The sequence below is a fragment of the Cebidichthys violaceus genome, unplaced genomic scaffold (assembly GCF_023349555.1).
Source record: "Cebidichthys violaceus isolate CVI_PGR_0920_01 unplaced genomic scaffold, fCebVio1.0.p SCAF_7, whole genome shotgun sequence".
Classification (NCBI taxonomy): Eukaryota; Metazoa; Chordata; class Actinopteri; order Perciformes; family Stichaeidae; genus Cebidichthys; species Cebidichthys violaceus.
This window is the reverse complement of record NW_027176927.1, coordinates 8889956-8909820: the sequence shown is the minus strand read 5'-3', so window position 1 is coordinate 8909820 and position 19865 is coordinate 8889956. Positions and strand designations below refer to the sequence as shown.

At 45.8% G+C, this 19865-nt stretch overlaps 1 protein-coding gene across 1 annotated transcript in view; it reads left to right on the top strand.

The window, feature by feature from the left end:
• LOC137891619 (intermembrane lipid transfer protein VPS13B-like) overlaps nucleotides 1–19865 on the top strand; it is a 333991-nt gene that overhangs the window by 229190 nt on the left and 84936 nt on the right. Inside the window, exons 35-37 of the mRNA XM_068736332.1 lie at nucleotides 10295–10633; nucleotides 12995–13409; nucleotides 13648–13785. Coding sequence (XP_068592433.1) covers nucleotides 10295–10633; nucleotides 12995–13409; nucleotides 13648–13785 — 892 coding nt within the window. The remainder of the gene's footprint in view (nucleotides 1–10294; nucleotides 10634–12994; nucleotides 13410–13647; nucleotides 13786–19865) is intronic.

Sequence of the window (19865 nt, the reverse complement as noted above, 5' to 3'; positions counted from 1 at the left end):
TATAAGCAAGATTCCACCTAGAATAACAGGTGATGGAGAGTATTGAGTTCTCTCTCTGTGACTTACATGTTATAGTAAAAACGTGTGTGTGTGTGTGTGTGTGTGTGTGTGTGTGTGTGTGTGTGTGTGTGTGTGTGTGTGTGTGCTGGAGCATTCGTGTGGTTTTTACGTGTGCGTACATACATGTATGTGGATGCAAATGTTTGTCTTTGACTAATACAAACGCACAGTATCTTCACTGAAGTACCGCTGAGTTCCTCCTGGACTGCTCACATGAAACTAAATATTTACCCTAAAATGAAACCCTAAAATCTCACACATCGTTCCAGGTTTGTGGAAGATTTTCCATGGTTCCCAGCACTTTTGTGTCTATGCTACTAAATTATCCAGGTCGCATAGTGGTAAAGTAAAGTAATAATGGACAACAATGTTGAGATATGAGTCATTATTTAAGTAATTTTTTTTTCAAACAGAAAGTCCAAACAATTGTCAGTTTCATCTTCTTAAATGTGAGTATTGGCTGCATTTTCTGTTTTATTATTGTAAACTGACTTTTTTTGGCTCATGGTTGATTAAAACAAGCTCTGGAGTTTTGTGACGGGTATTTTCACTATAATAGACCAAACATTTCATCAGGCATTTAGAAAATCACAAGGTAAGTTAATAATGATACTCGTCATTAGTTGCATCCCTAACTGTGAAATTATTATTAATTTAATTTATTCATTATTAGAATTTTTCCTAACTACTTTGTTTATTTTCATCATCTTTCAGACGATTGTTCACTTCATTATCCATTGCACATGTTTTATACATGTTACATAAACAAATTAAACTCAACCAAACCAAAAACTCATATATAACACATATTTAAAAAATCAGCTAAATTATATGAACAAATTAATAAATTAATAAAAAGGGAGGAGGATTAGGGTGGTGTAGGAGATGGAGGAGCATTACCTGTCTATTGCCAATCCTTGGGGTAAATCTTTTCAATATCAGCTCAAAGGTTAATATTTGTCCAAATTGTCCAAAATGGGTCCTATTGTTGATAGCCACGTTGGTGTATTTGACTGTTTCCATGTTCTTGTCCCCTGCTTCATGGCCGTCACATCTAAAAAGATGCATGTCCGCTGATTTGATCTTGATCCAGCTAATTAATACACCACATATTTTTTAGTTTCAGAGATTCCATTAAGTCAAATAATGTTTTTTTTAAACCTCTTCCCAACAGGGTATCAATATTGGACATGTGCAGAAGGTGTGTATAGTTTGCTTTTTGCTGTCTGTTTCTTAAATACATATTTAAAGAAGCGTTCTTCTATGCATACCTCTAGTGCTGCCTCTGAATGTCTTTGTACTTGAGGCTTGTGTAAGCCAGCCCTGAAGCCCGATTGAGGCACGTGAACCCAAATGAAATGTAGGCGATGATAGATATGCAGCGATAGGAGGCCCAACTGTAGAACATCGCTCAGATGTTCTGGATATTCAAGAGGTGGGCTTCATTCCGTGCCTCACCTGTTTCCGTTTGTCTGTTTTGGAGCCGCTCCTGTGGTTCAGATGTGCATGACGAAGATGAATCATCGCATGCACCTCACGCATTCCAACACTTGGAACGGTCCACCAGCTTGATAATGTGTTCATTTGAGATGCAGTATTTTGCCAGCTCTCCAGCCAGAGCGGAGAAAAAAAACCCTCACGTGTGTGGTGATGACTTCGTTTTGCACTTTAATGTATTACAGGTGTTCCCTCCGTGTTCAACTGTGCTTCTGAATCCCACCAGTGCAGCCTCGTGATCAGGTCTTAAACACCTGGAATTGCTCCTCCTTCTGCAATGTCCTCTTGACCCCTTTGTCCAATGTTTTGCCCCGATGTGTCCTCCAGCCTTGTCCACTCTGTCCCCCCCCTTATCGAGGCCCTCCCCACTAACCCAGATGAGGGGACAAGGTGTGTGTGTGTGTGTGTGTGTGTGTGTGTGTGTGTGTGTGTGTGTGTGTGTGTGTGTGTGTGGGTGGGGGGGGGGGGGGGGGGGGGGGGGGGGGGGGGTCTTGCGTCATTCTCCTCTGAGAACCTAACGTACAGCACATCAGAGCCTTTGTCTCACTCAGCCCTGGGAGCCCATCCAGAGAGAAATTAAAGGAAGATTACTTCAATCCTCCTCTTCTAATTTCAGCTCTGTAAATAGACGGCGGGTCCAGGACCGTTCCTGTCTTCACGCGGCGCTTTGAATTCGTATGCAATCTCATACGCGTGTTTTTCTGAATGCGCGCACAGGCTGCTGTGTGCTTGCTAGTGTGTCCTCTCTTAACTGTGAGTGTGTGTGTGTGGGGTGGGGGGCTGTCCACAGCAGCATCGCTCTCAGGCCTCAGCAGACCACCTGGGCCTGACCCCCTAGACCCCTCACCCTGTCCTGCTCCCAAGCGGCCTCGCCTCACCTTGGGTCCTACGTTGTTTCCCCTGTGACCTCATTACTAAAGTAGAGAACACAGACCGTCGCCGCCAGGCAGACGCTTCAGAAGAACACTTTATGACCTAATGAAAGGCATCTCCGCTGCTTTTTTTTTAAGTCCCTCAGACGTCTGCTTTGCTCGAACCACCGAGGCCCCGCGCTGAAGACAATGCAGTCTGAAGTCTCTTTTGTTGTTTGTTTGTTGAAAACATGATGCCAGAGCTAATGACGTTAAGTTGAAAAGCTTGGATGAGTGATCTCGAGGGCCAGGCTGAAACCTGATGATCCTTCTGCTGCATGGCTCTCTGCTGTACTGCGTTCACTGCGTGCGTGCCGCTGAATCGTGGTGCATTGCCACGCTGCACTTAACCCACGACGTATAAACAGTGAAGCAGGGAAAGAAGGCTTCCATTGAGTCAGTGCTCTTACAACTAATTCTTGTTATGGAGAGTAGAAAATATTGATACACTTGGGTACCACGATACTATGTCTGGTCAATTCTCAAAAATGGGCGGCATGGCGGTCCAGCGGTTAGCAGTGTCACCCCACAGCAAGAAGGTTCTGGGTTCAATGTGGAGTTTGCATGTTCTCTCTGTGTTTGCAAGGTTCTCCTGTGGGTGCTCCGGTTTCCTCCCTCCACCGAAACCTTTACAGGAATGGGGGATTGCGTCAGGAAGGGCATCTGGTGTAACACCTGTGCCAAGTTAAATATGCGGATCATAAATTCAGATTTCCATACTGAATCGGTCGAGGCCCGGTTTACCAACTAGATGGACATAGATGATCCGCTGTGGTTTTAATCGATCGCTGTATTGGGATTCATCATTTGGCTCTACTCCAGAAAGGAAGTAGCGTATGGGCACACTAACGTGTTTTTATGCATAATGCTGGTGTTTTCTTTCTACTATACTTTTATTCCTAAAATTAGATTTAGAAAATCTCAATATATTGCCTTGCTTGCAGTATGGCAATATATGGCAATATATTGTATGGTATCCCCTGTACACAGCCCTACAATAAGTTAGACACTTCATTGTCCACAATGTGAGGAATTGTCTTTGGCTTCACCACAATCAAAAAGCCTTAGACTATAGAAAGAGAGAGTAAAAACATCGGAGGTGCTTAGAGTTTAATCGAATGCAATCAAATACAATTCAGCCCTCTAGGCTACGATTTAATAATTTAGCTGAGTTTGGGATTTCTTGTAGACATATTTGGTTGCTCCTGGTGGCGTAAAGGGAAGGCACTTCAAATCGAGTGGATGGGACGAGTGCACTCGTGTCCTGAGCTTTCTCCTAGGTGTTCGGTACAGGCCTGCTGCTCGGTTGCATCCACGCTGTAGACATTTAAAGTCAAATTGTGAACACAAAAGACGCTGCAGAGCTCACACATTCTCTAACAAGCTTCCCCGCAGCATCTCTCACAGTAGCTCACCCACAGTCTGACACCTCACACCCCCAACTTTCAGACGCCACCGTCACCATCAAGCCCACCTCACTCAGGGACTCCTGGCCGGAGCCTGGTTATTAGATTAGAAAATTACCCCGCACAAATCTATCAAACCAAACAGGGACAGTGACAGCTAATGAGAGCCAGTTGTTCTCTACTCCATTCCCATGGAAAGAAAGAAAGTAAAGAAAGTCTGATGTTGACTCTGCTGCTGCTATAGAGGCCAGGATCACAGCAATTAATGAGGGACCCCAGGGTGCCTCACTTTCACTCTTCGTGCAGCATTTCTCCTAATCCCACCTTTCTCCACATCTGGCCTTCATCGTACTTTAATCAGTCACCAAATAAAATGTTAGCAGTCTAGCTACAGTTGTCCGGGGATGTAAGACAAGGAGTTATAATCTAGATGTTTTTGTATTTCATGTAGAGGGGCCGTTCATCCATTCATCAGCCGCATTCTTCCTGCCAAGAATCTCTCCGTTGAGCTTTAGCCCCCGTGATAACTCTATCATAGCATTTCAACGTCTCCGCTGTCCCCGTTTTGTTTACCATATGGCTGATAAATCTTGTTTATCGTCAGTGATGGACGCATTTGGCGATAAAGTCCACGCGGCAGCATCCGGTTCCAGCCAAGAGATTATGTGGGATGAGCCGAGAGAGGCTGTGTATCATTTCTGAACACTTGCATCATGACGGTGGAGCCACTTTCCCCCCTTTGTTTGTTTTCACTAACACACTCGTGGTGTTAATCTAGAAATGGTCTTGAACGCTGACTAATAAACCACATTGCGCTTATACAAACAGCCAGTGTTACTGTAGCGGTACAAGGCAAATTTCGGCGTGTCCTCACAGTCACCCCTAACCCGAGCATTGGATTCGATAGGCGGATCCCAATCAGGGTTTTTCCGTTTAGATTGGTGCATCCGTCGAGGGTGACTGAAGCAATACGTCTCCTGTCAGACCTTTTAAATCATTCTCCATTGCCAAAGCTTACGAGCGGTATGGTGGGTTTGGCGAGCGCAGGGAAGGCCTCGGTCTCGAAACCCACCCGTGTTGAGCGCAACGCTGCGGCCTGCCGAGTGTCAGAGCTCTGGACCCAGCTCCGCTCTACTAAGCAACGGCCTCTTAGTCCGCCTTGTTTGTAAGCAAACAAACATCATGTGCAGAGCGGGTTTTGTAGTTCAATCAATTCTAAAACAGAGGCTTTTGGTCTCCACATCTGCCGGAGCCAAGTTTTTGTTGAGCAGCGCGCAGCAGTTCCACCAGATGGACCGCATTAACGCACCCTTTTCGCAATTTTCATCTTTTCATTCTCCAGCCTTTTTATCAGTTTGCATCTTTTGTTTCTGGGCTGAGGCTTTTCCAAGTCATAAAAGCAGCTGGAAACATCTCTGTATTCACGTTTCCTCGTCTGTTCATCTTTCTTTTATTTAGTTGGGGGGGGGGGGGGGGGGGGGGGTTTCAAATTAGGTGTTTCACAGGCGTTCCTCTGTGTAGACCAGCCATGTCATACTCCTCACTTCTCCTCCAGAAGGTCTTACCGGATGGAAAAGGGTTCCAGCTGACCCAGAGTTTCAGGAATGTCAACACGCATGAATTGTTACTGTCACACGGATGTTTGCCCCCCCCCCAAAGCACAGATTGAGGGACTACGGAGAGAAGGAAGAAGGACATTGTCTCTGGTGCTGCTAAACCCTGCAGGAGCAAACCCACCCACCAGCATCACCGGGTGGAGGGAGCTTGTTAAAAGACGGCCCCACTGTGTTTAAAATACAGTTGACAGTCCCTCCGAAGCACTCGGCATCCATTTGCGAGCTCCGGGGTCGCAACCTATCACTGCCTCTTTGTTGTGGTTCAGTTGAAGTGCATAGCAGGTTGCCTTTGTTATTGGAACAAAGTTGAATGTATTAAATGACCGCCTTTGATGCCTCTTTTTTTTTTCATTTTGTGGCCGCTGTTACGGCGCACAAAGAGCGGTGACTTCATATTATAAATGTCTTCCCCTCTCTGTTTCCCTCAAGAAAATGAGAGAATGACTTGCGGCCTTTATGGCATTTGGTTAAGTATTATTATTATTATTTGGGTTTAAGATGAGGTATTGCCGCATTGAGGTTTTCCTCCGTCAGCACAAAAGCTCAGAGGCCTGCTTTTCAGCTTTATGGCCCCGGTAAACAATAGCGGGTAGCACAGCAGGGGCCCAACCTGTAAACTCTGATGTAGTCAAGATACAGAAGTTAATTTCCACGCAGGCCTCCTGCAGGCTAGCAGCTCAACTGAATGGTCCTATCAGGGAGATTTAGTAATATGACTTCCATGTTTTTCAATTGAAATTCAACTGTAGCTACAAGAGAACATGGGGGGGGGGACTGTGATATACATTATGCAATTTTTCAACGTGAAATGATTGAAAAGCCGCTCTGCTCCTAAGCTGACCTCACCTGACTACTATGACTACTAAAGCCACTGGTTTCATTTAGGTCGAAACATGCTGCTCATTGTGACTGGTTTTCTCCCAACAGTAACTGTCGTATCTGCTCGAGTTATTAAACAGGCGTATGTACTGCCATGATTGGGAAACCTGAGGGGTGTGTGTGTGTGTGTGTGTGTGTGTGTGTGTGTGTGTGTGTGTGTGTGTGTGTGTGTGTGTGTGTGTGTGTGTGTGTGTGTGTATGGGGGGGGGGGTAGGCAGAAATGGAAACACAATACATGTGAAGTCATTTCTTTTGTGTGTGTGTGTGTGTGTGTGTGTGTGTGTGTGTGTGTGTGTGGGGGGGGGGGGATATAGTTAAGAAATGTGCCTGTAATGTGTAACCCACTTAGAATTCTCTAAACGATATCACTGACCTGTTTCACTCAACACTGAAGTTCTTTTTATACCGCGCTGGCTGGACCTTCTGCCACAATTAGCACTGTTGTCACTTCCTAGTGATGTCAGTCCACAGACCTTTCCACCCAGCAGCACTTTGATTATGTCACCAACAGACATTTCACCATCCAGTATCCATGCACTGTTGTCATAAGCCTGTCATGTGTTTTTAGTGGCATATTGTACTTTTTTCATGCGGTTCATTCATGTATCTTTTAAGCCATCCTAAAACTACAGTGAACATGTATTCATGTCTTTTTCTGTGCTTTTTTTTTTGGCTCCCTATTTGGGTGCTTTTCATGAAGCTTTTATTTTATAACCTAGACTTCAATGACGATGTGTGGCTGTTAAATGGAATAATAGTCACCTTTGTTACCGTGACTTTATGTATTACATTATTTCCTGTCAAGTGTCATGGACTTCTATACCATCTTAAAACATCCACATTATTATGTTCCCTCATCTCTGAACCCCGAATTGCAGCCCACTCTTCATTCATCTGGAAACGATCAGCCGCGTATGTGGTATTCTCATGTAAAAAGGGATGCTGTCATGTTTCGACCAGCCGGCCAACACCGTAAACGGGTGGCATTAGGACGATGTGACATTTGCTTCCGCGCATTAGCCCCCCTCCGGCCGAGCTGCCCCGAGGTTACTCTGACAGAAATATGATGTCAGAGGTCGGTACGGATGCATTCCCATATGATCGGTACTTGGGAGACTCACGCTTTCACACGTTGGGGATTATCCTCCATTTTTTCCAGAATGTTCTGCCTCGAAACTCTTGAGGGGATGACCTCATGATTGGCGTGTGTGTGTGTGTGTGTGTGTGTGTGTGTGTGTGTGTGTGTGTGTGTGTGTGTGTGTGTGTGTGTGTGTGTGTGTGTGTGTGTGTGTGTGTGTGGTTGCATGATCACGAAGTTCAGAGAGAGATTACGTTGTGATCTGGAAACAGTGCTTCAGTGCAGCCATTATATAATAATATAATAGAAAGTAATGGTTGGAAAAGGGGGATTTCAGCTGGGACCAGGCCCCGCAGCTACAGTGCATGTTTGTATTCTAAATTTATTGCCTCCTGTCAATGAATAAATTGGCGAGAGGTTAAAGCATAGACTGCAGAGCCTTCGGTTTATGTTTTCTGTGTGTACCTGCTCTCTTTTTCAACTGGGCTCCAGGAAGTAATCCAGTTTTTAAAAGTGCAGCTGAGATCAAACCCTTGGAAAGCAACCGTCTTCATGTGTGTTTACGCCGTCATGTTTGCGATTGCATGCATTGATTCAAACTATAGGAACAACTGTGCGCTGTGGTATGCTGTATTCTCATTGTTTCTTTTCCTCTACGCCCCCTCCAGTTGTGTTCCCCATTATCCGTTATTCCACTTGTAAGCACATCTAAATATAGACCAAGAATTTGCTTAGGGGGCACTCTCTTAGTAGTGGCGGTTAAAGAGAAGACGGGGTATTTGCTGTAATTGTAAATGCATGTGTACGGCCTGAGCTTGGGAAGAGAGACGGAGCTGGCAGCTCCTCCTGGCCGCTCGTTCTCTCTCCCCAGCTGCCGTGCAGCTTATTTGTCCCCTCAGACTCTGAGGTGCGCTCCTCAGAGCGGACATTTTGCCTTTTTTGTGAATACCTTTTGCAAATGCCCCTTACCTCAGCACCCGCTTAACGCAACACACATGGAGAGGAGTCCCGGGCCCTGTTTCTGTCTCTCTCTCCTCCCCTTTGCTTGGAAAATCTTTCATTTTTGCAGGAAAGAAGTGCACACATCCTGTCCTTATTAGCCGATCCTATAGCAGCCCCACACATGAGCCCCGGACCAACAGAACAGAACAGGCGGGCGGGCATGCCGCAGCGTTTTATATGGCTCTTGTTCTTAGCCTTTGATGACACTGTTTAGAATAGGAAATATCTAATAAGTCAACTATTCTGTCTAATGTGCTGCCAGTGGGTTTAGTATTCGCCTGGAGGTCTTGAAACACTATCTCCGCCACAGCAATAATATACATTTAAAATTCTCATGGAGCGGGCGGGTGGGAGGGAGCGATGTAGAGAGAGGGGGGGGCTGAGGGTCCATGCTGTAATAGCAACCATGTGCAGGTTGGAGGGATAGGAGGGGACATACCCTGGGTCTTTCGAAAGCTCTCTTTTTCGTATGTCTCCTCTATTTTCAATTTATCACAGTCGTGTTTCAAAAGTCAGCAGTAGCTGATGGAAACTGATGTAGCCGTTAACATGAATGGGAAACATGGGAGGGGAAAGGCCTCAATAACGGACATGTTGGTGGAGATGATGATGATTAATAGGCCCGGGTCTCTTCACGATGCACCTGACAAACCTGCAGCTATAAGAGGGTTTCATCGCTCTGACACAGTTATGAACTGAAAGGACCTTGAACGTTTGCCCTCTTTGCCTTTTGTTTACTTTCCGAGAAGAAAGTGTTTTTATTCTCAGCATCGACAAAAATATATTCCATGCCCATTTATGTAAACGCTTCTGTTTTTTCCATTCTTTTTTGTGCCCACACGCGTCAGTTCTATATAAACATGTCAAGTAATTTATTATTTGGTAGGTAGTTTTATGTGTTTGTCTCGTTCTCGTCCCCTGGGAGCCAATGGCGGCTTCTTTATAGTCTCGACGATGGCATGCTTTGGTAGCAGAGTAAAGATGCCTGTTTTCATTGTCGCTCCAAACCCAGCAACCTACTCGGTTGATTTATATCTTCTGTCACTGAAAGCTTTTTATTGCCACGGCGGCTGGAACTCCGTCAGTCGGAGCCGAGCATAAAGTCCCGGGCCCTTTAGACACAATACCATAGTCGCTGTACGGAACGGTTGGATTGGAAGTCCTTTTTTTAAAAGACATTTCCAATATTTGCAAGAAGTGCAAAATGATTTTAAGGCTGTGGAAAAAGCCCCGGAGCATGCCTTTAATGTCTCTGTGGCTATTCGATCATCCCCTTCTTTGGTAAAAGTGTCCATGGTTTTAATCAAGCCAGTTATTTGGTTTGTGTCCTCTTGTAATGTCAGGATTTAAACAAGAAAACAGAAAAAGATGCTCTCATCTATTTTTATTTGATGCTGCGATTCTAACAGAGCATCTTGGTTTGGTTTGAGGTAATGCACTTTGTTTTAATGCAAATCAAGCTTTTGCACATGTCTAGAGTCTTCTTTATCTCCTCTGAATACATGTATTTGGGGAAGGTATTGTTTAGTAGTTTTTTTAACTTCTACTTTTTGCAAATTGTCTTTTACTAATATAATTTAATAACTGCTGTTTGTGTATGCACCTTACATCATGTTCTGTCTGTTCAACTGTATCTAGATGGAAAAAAACAGAAATCAAAACAGCAGATGTGTGCAAACTGCATTGGGCAGCACTTAGAATACTGAATAGTGCAAACATAAGTTGGTGCAAGTTACACATTTTTACCTTCTTTTTCAATTTCATCATCGTTCTTTAAAACCAACAGTTGCTCATAAAGCAGGAAAACTGTGAACACAGCCATACCTCTCTCGTGTCTGTGCACAGGTGCGTCGCTGCGAGCAGAAGCACGGCCGGCGCAACCCCGCGGCATCTGCCGACTCTTCGTCGCGCCACAGCGGGACCGGGCAGGACAGCGGCTTCGGCAGCGACAGCGCCCACATCCGCATCGTCCAGATAGAGCAGCAGAGCGGGGCCAGCCACCACCGCATCGCCCGGCCCTCCCGCAAGTCCACCATCACCAAGAACCTCAGCTTCATCCCTTTCGACGTCTTCCTCACGGCCAGCAGGCTGTCCGTCATGACCTACGCATGCTCCAGTGCCCCGAAGGCCCTTCCCTCGTCGGACACACCCAGCACAACGGAGAAGAGGGAGCCTGGGGACAAGGTAGACCGCAAGCACCTGACATGGAGGCTCTCTCGCGTGTCACTTCCTGGATTTGTGTTTTCCAAATGTGCATATGTTTTACACAATAGCAATATGTGTCATATATGTGAGCATTGCAGTGGTGTAGAAGTACAAAGGAATCATATTGCACAGTTTTCAAATCAACTTTGCAATTTTAAATTACTTTATGTGGTTTATGAGAGGAATTTCATGCAGTCCACATTCATAGAACTAAATTTAATCCAACACAATGACGTGTTTTATGCTTTTGCTGTACGGTTCGTCCATTCAGTCTGTCGCTGCCCATCTAGCCGACGAAAGACTTCAAATGTATATGTATAATGTGTATTAGAGCTGCTTTTTGCACTCATTTCAGGGGTAATTTGATCCAGGCTGATGTGTAAGTGAAAGACTTCTGGGCACCGACTCAACACTGTCCCACAAACACACACTTGTCACAGGCATTTAAAACTCTCAGGTTTTCATTCTTGGTAATAAGAATGTCTATTTGCTCACATCATTGGCACATCATGTTATGGTAAACAGCTAGTTCAGTGGATGTGTGTGGATAAGATCTGTGTAAACTGACGCTGGTGAGTTACGGTGGACCGAAACATTAGTTACAGTTGTGGTCAAAAGTTTACATACACTTGTAAAGAACATAATGTCATGGCTCTCTTGAGTTTCCAGTTATTTCTACAACTCTGATTTTTCTCTGATAGAGTGATTGGAACAGATACTTCTTTGTCACAAAAAACATTCATGAAGTTTGGTTCTTTCATGACTTTATTATGGGTTAACAGAAAAAGTGACAAAATCTGCTGGGTCAAAAATATACATACAGCAACATGAATTAGCAATTTTGGTGACTTAGAAAGTTGTGTCAATGAAATGAGCTTCATAGCATGGCCTCTTAACTTCTTGTGAGTGATTATGAGTGACTACAACTGGTGACTTCTCTGAGGCCATTTAAATAGGGCTCATTGGATACAAACGCCCACAAACGCTACAATGGGAAAGTCAAAGGAGCTCAGCATGGATCTGAAAAAGCGAATCATTGACTTGAACAAGTCAGGAAAGTCACTTGGAGCCATTTCAAAGCAGCTGCAGGTCCCAAGAGCAACAGTGCAAACAATTGTTTGTAAGAATAAAGTGCATGGCACTGTTTTGTCACTGCCACGATCAGGAAGAAAACGCAAGCTATCACCTGCTGCTGAGAGAAAATTGGTCAGGAGGGTGAAGAGTCAACCGAGAACCACCAAAAAGCAGATCTGCCAAGAATTAGAAGCTGCTGGAACACAGGTGTCAGTGTCCACAGTCAAGCGTGTTTTGCATCTCCATGGACTGAGAGGCTGCCGTGCAAGAAGGAAGCCCTTGCTCCAAAAGCGGCACCTTAAGGCTCGACTGAAGTTTGCTGCTGATCACATGGACAAAAATAAGACCTTCTGGAGGAAAGTTCTGTGGTCAGACGAAACAAAAATCGAGCTGTTTGGCCACAATGCCCAGCAATATGTTTGGAGGAGAAAAGGTGAGGCCTTTAACCCCAAGAACACCATGCCTACCGTCAAGCACGGTGGTGGTAGTATTATGCTGTGGGGCTGTTTTGCTTCCAATGGAACTGGTGCTTTACAGAGAGTAAATGGGATAATGAAGAAGGAGGATTACCTTCAAATTCTTCAAGATAACCTAAAATCATCAGCCCGAAGGTTGGGTCTTGGGCGCAGTTGGGTGTTCCAACAGGACAATGACCCCAAACACACATCAAAAGTGGTAATGGAATGGCTAAATCAGGCTAGAATTAGGGTTTTAGAATGGCTTTCCCAAAGTCCTGACTTAAATCCCATTGAGAACATGTGGACAATGCTGAAGAAACAAGTCCATGTCAGAAAGCCATCAAATTTAACTGAACTGCACCAATTCTGTCAAGAGGAGTGGTCAAAGATTCAACGAGAAGCTTGCCAGAAGCTTGTGGATGGCTACCAAAAGAGCCTAATTGAAGTGAAAATGGCCAAGGGACATGTAACCAAATATTAGCACTGCTGTATGTATATTTTTGACCCAGCAGATTTGATCACTTTTTCTGTTAACCCATAATAAAGTCATGAAAGAACCAAACTTCATGAATGTTTTTTGTGACAAAGAAGTATCTGTTCCAATCACTCTATCAGAGAAAAATCAGAGTTGTAGAAATAACGGGGAAACTCAAGAGAGCCATGACATTATGTTCTTTACAAGTGTATGTAAACTTTTGACCACAACTGTATGTTCCCAGCATCTTGTTGAATCAATGCCTTGAATAAGTGCGGTGCATTTTGTGGAAGGTGAGGTTTGACACTAAACTAATCTCTGCATCTACCATAGGTGGGAAAGAGTGCCCTCAACCAGACTGAGGTCCTGCCCGAGTCTCCTCCGGTCTCAGCCTCCCCCGCTCCAGACCCACCTCCAGCCGCCCAGGATTCGCTCGCCGGCCTCACCGCCGAAGACATCCTCAACAGCAACAACTCCCGGCCGGCCTCTCCGCTGCCGAAGGGCAGCCTGCTGTCCCTGGGCGGCCTGCCGACTCCCATCCGCTCCTCGGCCCGCCAAGCGCTGGGTGTAACCATAGTAAGGCAGCCGGGGAGGAGAGGGGTTGGTGACCAGGTGCTGGAACCCCTTCTCTACATCCAGGTGATGCAACCCTCGGCCCTGCTCAGCTGCCACCACCGCAAGCAGAGGATGGAGCTTTCTGTGTTCGACGTGGCCTTAAGAGGAGTGGCCACTGACTACAAGTGCCTAGGTAAGAGAGATCGGGCGGGGGAATGGTACAAAAGGGGTCTGTTTAGAGTAAAGGGTGGGATTTAGATCTTTACATATAGACCCTATTTAAAGTACAGGGATTGAACACCTTTATACTCTCAAAGGAAGACTATCAGACGAGCAAATATGATATTTAAATGTTGAATATTTTGAGGCCATCTCTTATCAGACCTGTTCTCTACCTTTTCTCTTTCTCTATCTCCTCATCCTTCATCCAGACCCAGGAAAGACTCTGCCAGAGTCGCTGGACTACAACGTGTTTTGGCTGCAGACGGTAGCAGGAGCGTCGGACATTAAAACGGGCATCCCTCCGCCTCTGCTCTGCCTCCAGATCAAAGATTTCCTCAATGGACCGGGTGGGGATCATGCACACTCAAACACACATTGTTCAACACATGCCGCCCCGTGCGCTCACGCTAACACGCTAACACGCTAACACGCTAACACGCTCCTTTACTATTTTAAAAGCATTCGTTTCACGTTGAATACTGTTTTCAGGGGGAAATGCTGTACAGCAGCAAGACGAGCACACACACATTAAAGCACACACACACACATACACACTGATCAAAGTAGCTGTGTGGGCACATGATGAGCAGTGTAATTGTTTTCTACCGTGGGCCACTGATATCACTAGAACAACACACCCTCCTGTGTAACGTCCTGTGTATTGGCCTCTCGCAGGGCTTGGTTGTCTATTTTTAGACTGATATGATATCCATATGAACAGCTTTAAGCTAAGGTTGTTGACCCAAGGGTGTGGCTCACATCCTACCCAAATACTACAGCAGTGAATCAAAGCATGGAGTGGGCTTTTGAGTGTGTGCAACCGTGTAATCCCTGTGAGGTTCTTCGAGGAGAGCATGCGTAGGCGCAGGACATCCTTCAGAGTTCAGCTCCCCGAGCCCAGCGGGCCAGATGCTGCGGACACACACTCTTGACATATAGTCCGTCTTCTCTCCACATGCATACAATCAAGAGCACATACTGTGCATGTACACACAAAAAATGGAGCTCCGGGCCGAACCGTAGGTGTTATTGATGATGACTCGCGGGGGGAGCGCCCACACCCACACCCAATCCCTTCCTGCTGTTGGCGGAAGAGAGCCTCAGCCTCTCCGTCCACCTGGAATCACACGACACAATGCAGGCCCTCTGTGCAAACACGCAACGCAGCCGCACACCACCACCGACGTCCACCCACCCCTCCGCTCATTCCAGATGGCGGCAGCAGTCGTGTTTTTTTTTGAGCTCGTACGGTAAATATGATTCCTGTCTGGCGCAGGAGGAGAGGCGGGTTGATGTAGCGGGTAAAGAGAAACCGTCCCTCAACATAGAGAGTATGTACTGCGCTGACCTCTGATCTCCCTGTGGAGAAGAGCAAGAAGGAAGAACAGCAGCAGATGTAGTATTGTTTCCAAAGGTTAAATAAATATTTAAATAGATTCAGCTTCACTTTGTGTATTTATCTATCAGAAATTGCATTACATTTCACAACTTAATGTGATTTTATCAACCGGATGTTTCACAGAACGGGATCACAACCTGTCGTATCTCTATTACATTACGCCGTCTGACTGCAGCGTTGTGGTTGAAAGAGCAGATGTCGACGTATGCGCGATCCCAGTCAGGTGTTTCCCCTTGAACTGGGCGAGAGCGGAGCCGTCCTCGTCTCAGAAGGATAGCTTTCGATCATAATCGCTCACATTCATCCTCCTCCTGCATGCGCCCGCACGTGAAACAACGTGCTCCCACATGACTCAGACAGGATCCAGGCTCAGTGTGAGGTTGCCCCGGGTCAGGCTGTGCTGGAAATATCTGGAATTGACCACACATGCTACTGGTTCCCCCCTCACAGGCACACACACACACACACACACACACACACACACACACACACATTTTGTTGTTTGGTTAGATGACTCTCTGGTGGAGATAATTATCCTCTCCAGGGATGGGGGAGCAAAGGAAGACGTTACAAAGAATCAGTGAACGGATGCTAACTTTTTGTGTAGTGTACAGTAATTCCTGTTGTTTGAACCTGAACCGAAGCATCAGTCATGAGACAGTTCAGTAAATGTCTTGATGCCTCAGTCGAGTTTAATTGTTTTGATTCACCTCATTTGAATATGAAACAAAAAGGGGTGCACAGGAAGGATGCAGGGAGGATCAATGAAGACAGGATCAGGGAGAAGAAGTGCATCAATCCCCTGGTGTTTTCACAGACGGCTCATTTGCACGTGCAAGACTTTATAAGTGTCTTTAGCTGTGTGTTGTGTGTTACAATGTGTGTATCGTGTCTGGCGGTCCCGCTTTGATTCGACAGCGCTTCACATTTGATTTGTTCCAACGAGGCGCAAACGGAGAGCAGACCGCCGCGAGGCCACGTCTCGCTGCATGTTTACCGGCAATGTGCTCGCAATTTCAGCAAACCAATCAGAGCTGCCCTCCCAAGGATGCCGAGTGGGAAACACTTGTAACATGTGTACTGTAAGCTGGATGGTGTTTCAGAGCTGACCCTCACTCAGCAGCCGCTCATCTCACACACACACACACACACACGTGTGTATAAACACTGCTAATGCAGATACGTACAGGAAGCCACATTTGTAAACCGGGAGGGTTCAAGGCTTGACCAGCAAACACATACTACATGATAAAAGGCCGGGATATTTTTTTGTTGTTTTTTCCAACATGAGCAGGGTTCAGTCAGAGTCGGTTCTGAAGGGAGACGGCCAATTGAGACTCAGTTTCCTGTATCTGTGTCGCGTGGGTTTGGCTACTGCCCCGCAGCAGGCCCCCGACTTTAATAACCCCAAAGGGAGTATTGAGCATAAACATAAATTATGACCGTTTCTTACGCCCCACAGTCACCAAAGTAAATATCAGATCCATATTTCACAAGCCATATATCTGCCGAATATTCTGACACGAATATGGCATTTTTCAACACAGGTCTCAGATTTGCATGAGACCTTTCTGTGTCTCAGCTACACAGTCTCGAGAGAGAGAGAGAGAGAGAGAGAGAGAGAGAGAGAGAGAGAGAGAGAGAGAGAGAGAGAGAGAGAGAGAGAGAGAGAGAGAGAGAGAGAGAGAGAGTAGTTAACTAATTTCTGTGATGCTAAATATGGCTGTTTGCTGTGCAAGTATCTAATGTTAACAAAATAAAATATGAATACGTTATACACACAAATCAGGACTACATTTTATTTAGTTCCAAGACCTTTCTGTTTCAGCAACACACTCGTGGGATCTGGGAACTAACGTTAGCGAATGCTCTAGCAAATGAAAAATGCTAACAGCAGTTAGGTGTGTAAATACCTAATGTAAGCAAAAGGAAATCTAAATAGATTGTACAAATACAACCCATTCTAATTTCATCCAATCTTGTAACCAATTGGCTATCGGTCAGTACTGATAAGCCTCTGGGGGCAAGGGTCTACATTTCTGGGGTTTCGGTATAGTTAGCGGATTTCGGGGGCCAAGACTTCCTTTTTCCATGCGCTGCTCGTTGTTTACAGTGTGATTAGAAACTTCATGCATGCAAGACTGTAGTTGGAGTTGAGGGGCGACGTGTACGACCGGATTGTTTGTCACAAGTTTACAAACTCATTTTAAACCAATAAAAAGCTAAATCATCGTGAGACGATAGCCGGTCGGTTTCCGGATTGTGCTTCGGACGATGCACTGCGACTCTTTATCTGTTTACCTGCATTCAACCAAAAGCCACTTCAACGTGATTGGTCAATACTACATTATGATATAGATCCTAAAGTTCACAATACTTCCAAACGAGGTGGGGGGATGGGAGGGGGAAGCGAACAGCCCATGACCTCGGGAGACAGGGAGTGTCTACTATTTCAAAGAGTTGGCAGAGCTTCATCTTTACGGAGCATCGTTGGTTCAGGGATTGACCAGCCAGCACACAGCACACACACACTTCCCCCCTCTCCCTCTCTCATCTTCCCTACTCAGCTCCAGTCTTTGAGAGGGTCAGTGAGAGAGTCCAGAGATGTAACTGCTACCACTTGAGAACGGGAGAAGCAACAGGTGATAGATTAGCTAGAACAAATTGGAACCATTACTCTCCCGCGTCCCTGGTTCCCGTCAAGCCACGGGCTCGCAGAAATGTTGTCAGTTACTGTATACAAGCCTGTGCCCCTCCGAACCGTCCAGAACCACTATAATTCGAGTCAGATGCTATCTGAGGCGCGTGTCACTGGCCTCACTCGGTATGAGGCTTTTTCTTTTTTTTGTCTTTGAAAGTAGGATTCTACAGATACCCAATCCAAAAAATCACAGATGTACACACGTACCCTTCACATGCGGACCCTGTGTAATTGGACACATTGCCACCTTTGTCAGACGCAGGCTTTCTTCTTGTCGAGAGTCAAGCGTAGAAGTCAGCTCCAGAAATCAAAGGTGGGGTGGGAATGAAAACAATGTTCGCGGCAAGCTGTGCACACGCACAACCCCAACGCCAGGTTCAAAGTGGGGACGGCGTCATGCATGACCTCGCCAGAAAAGAGGCACGGCAACCTGGGTAATAAGCATATTATTTGATCTGTGTGTGTGTGTGTGTGTGTGTGTGTGTGTGTGTGTGTGTGTGTGTGTGTGTGTGTGTGCGCCTCTGTCAGACCTTGATCTCCCACTTTCTCCAGCGCTAATAGAGGCTGACACCTGAGAAGGGCCGGCCTATGATTCCCCCCAGCCTGTTCACATTAAGTTCTGTTCTTTAAAAGGTATTTGAGCACTGACACCACCTCTCAACCTCTAGGCTCGATGCTTTGCTCCGTGCGCAGGAACTTTGCTCTCCAGATAAAAGCAGCCAGTAGTCTTATGGCTGAAGCCATGGTGTTCCCAATAAAAACACTCGTCTGTGCTGGAAAAGCCCTCTTTATACTCCCCTATGCTCGGCGATGAAAGTGCCACCGCACTTTCAATAACCGATATTTCCTCCTTTTAATTAAAAATTCCTCCGAAAGCATAACAGGCACTTCTGAAAGAAGTAACAGACAGTGTTTCATAGGTCTTTATCATAATGCTGTGTCACATCTGATCCATAAATATAGGATTTTTTTGCAGCTCAGTCTGTAAATATAATATCTCTCATGGCTTGTTAATAGATTTTTTTTTGTTTATTTATTTTTTGGCTGAGGTTTTAATTTCCTCGTTTTATGTCGTCTTCGCCTGGATAGTGAAACCGCACGGAGCGCCACTGCGTGGTCTTTCTCGGACACACACAGCTCCGGAGAAACAAGTAAACGTAGGGGAAACGACACAGATGCACTCGACTCAAAGCCACATACTGCTGGGATGTGAGTTTATTGGACTTCTGCGAGAGATTCGTCTTTTGGCTTCGCTCCACCGCAGTAAAAATGCGCTCCGTCAGTTGCTGGATGAAGCCAGGGGGAAGCATGTACAGATGCTGTTCCCTCTCCACGGTCCTCTATTGAGAGTTGTTTCTCACTGAGTTCACACAGCTTAAATCAACTAAGTCAGATGCACTTCATCCTGATGTCCTTTGACAAAGTAGATTTTCCTTTTACTGATCTGTCAAAAAAGTGAGCTGAACTGCAGTATGTTGCATGTCTCAAGTCATTTAATGGGATGCAACTAATAAATAAGCTGCATGCTGTACTTAATTCCTTTTCCCATTGATCATAAATATTATCAGTGAAAACAGTTTGGGCCAACAAACATAAATCCTTTATGAAGGAAATTTTAATATCCGTACCTGCATGATGTGCAGTTTGCAAGAAGTCATTGCTGAATGCTAAAAGCTGTATGTGGTCGCTCAATTCACAGGAGACAACTCCTCCAGCTGTGTCTAGATGAGGTCCTGACTTTGTGTTTAGGTTCCTTCAAATACATGTCACAGCTATGTGTGATGTGCATATGGGATATGTGCATTTTTGAGAAGGTAGAAAAGATGCAGCAGTGACAATGCCAGGCAACCACATCAGGCTTTTTACCCATGATTTATGTCCCATATCAAGGAAAAATGAAGCATGGGGGGGGGGGGTAGGATGGGTTTCTCGTGGCTGGGGAAGAGAGGGACCTCGGGTCGGGACGGAGGACAGTCGATAATGAGGACCAGGTCCCCCTGTGCAGAGAGCCAGGCAAGGCCCCGGCACTGGCCCTGACTGGGTGAATCAGAGACAGCTTTGTGTGATTACAGGGAGGGGGGAGGGGTTGATTAGATTGAGGGATGGAGGAAGAGTAAAAGATAGAAATTACTGAGAAAAGAAGCAGAAGGATGGGCTACATGAAACAGAGGGACAAAATGAAAGAAGTAGGGGAAGGCAGGCAGGCAGGGAGGGGGGTTAGGGAACCTGGATGAACCGCTGCCCCGCGGGCTATTTCTTCCACCACTGGAAAGTTTCCTGGTGATAAGTCAAGTGGAAATGATAAGCTACATTGCACAGCAAATTCC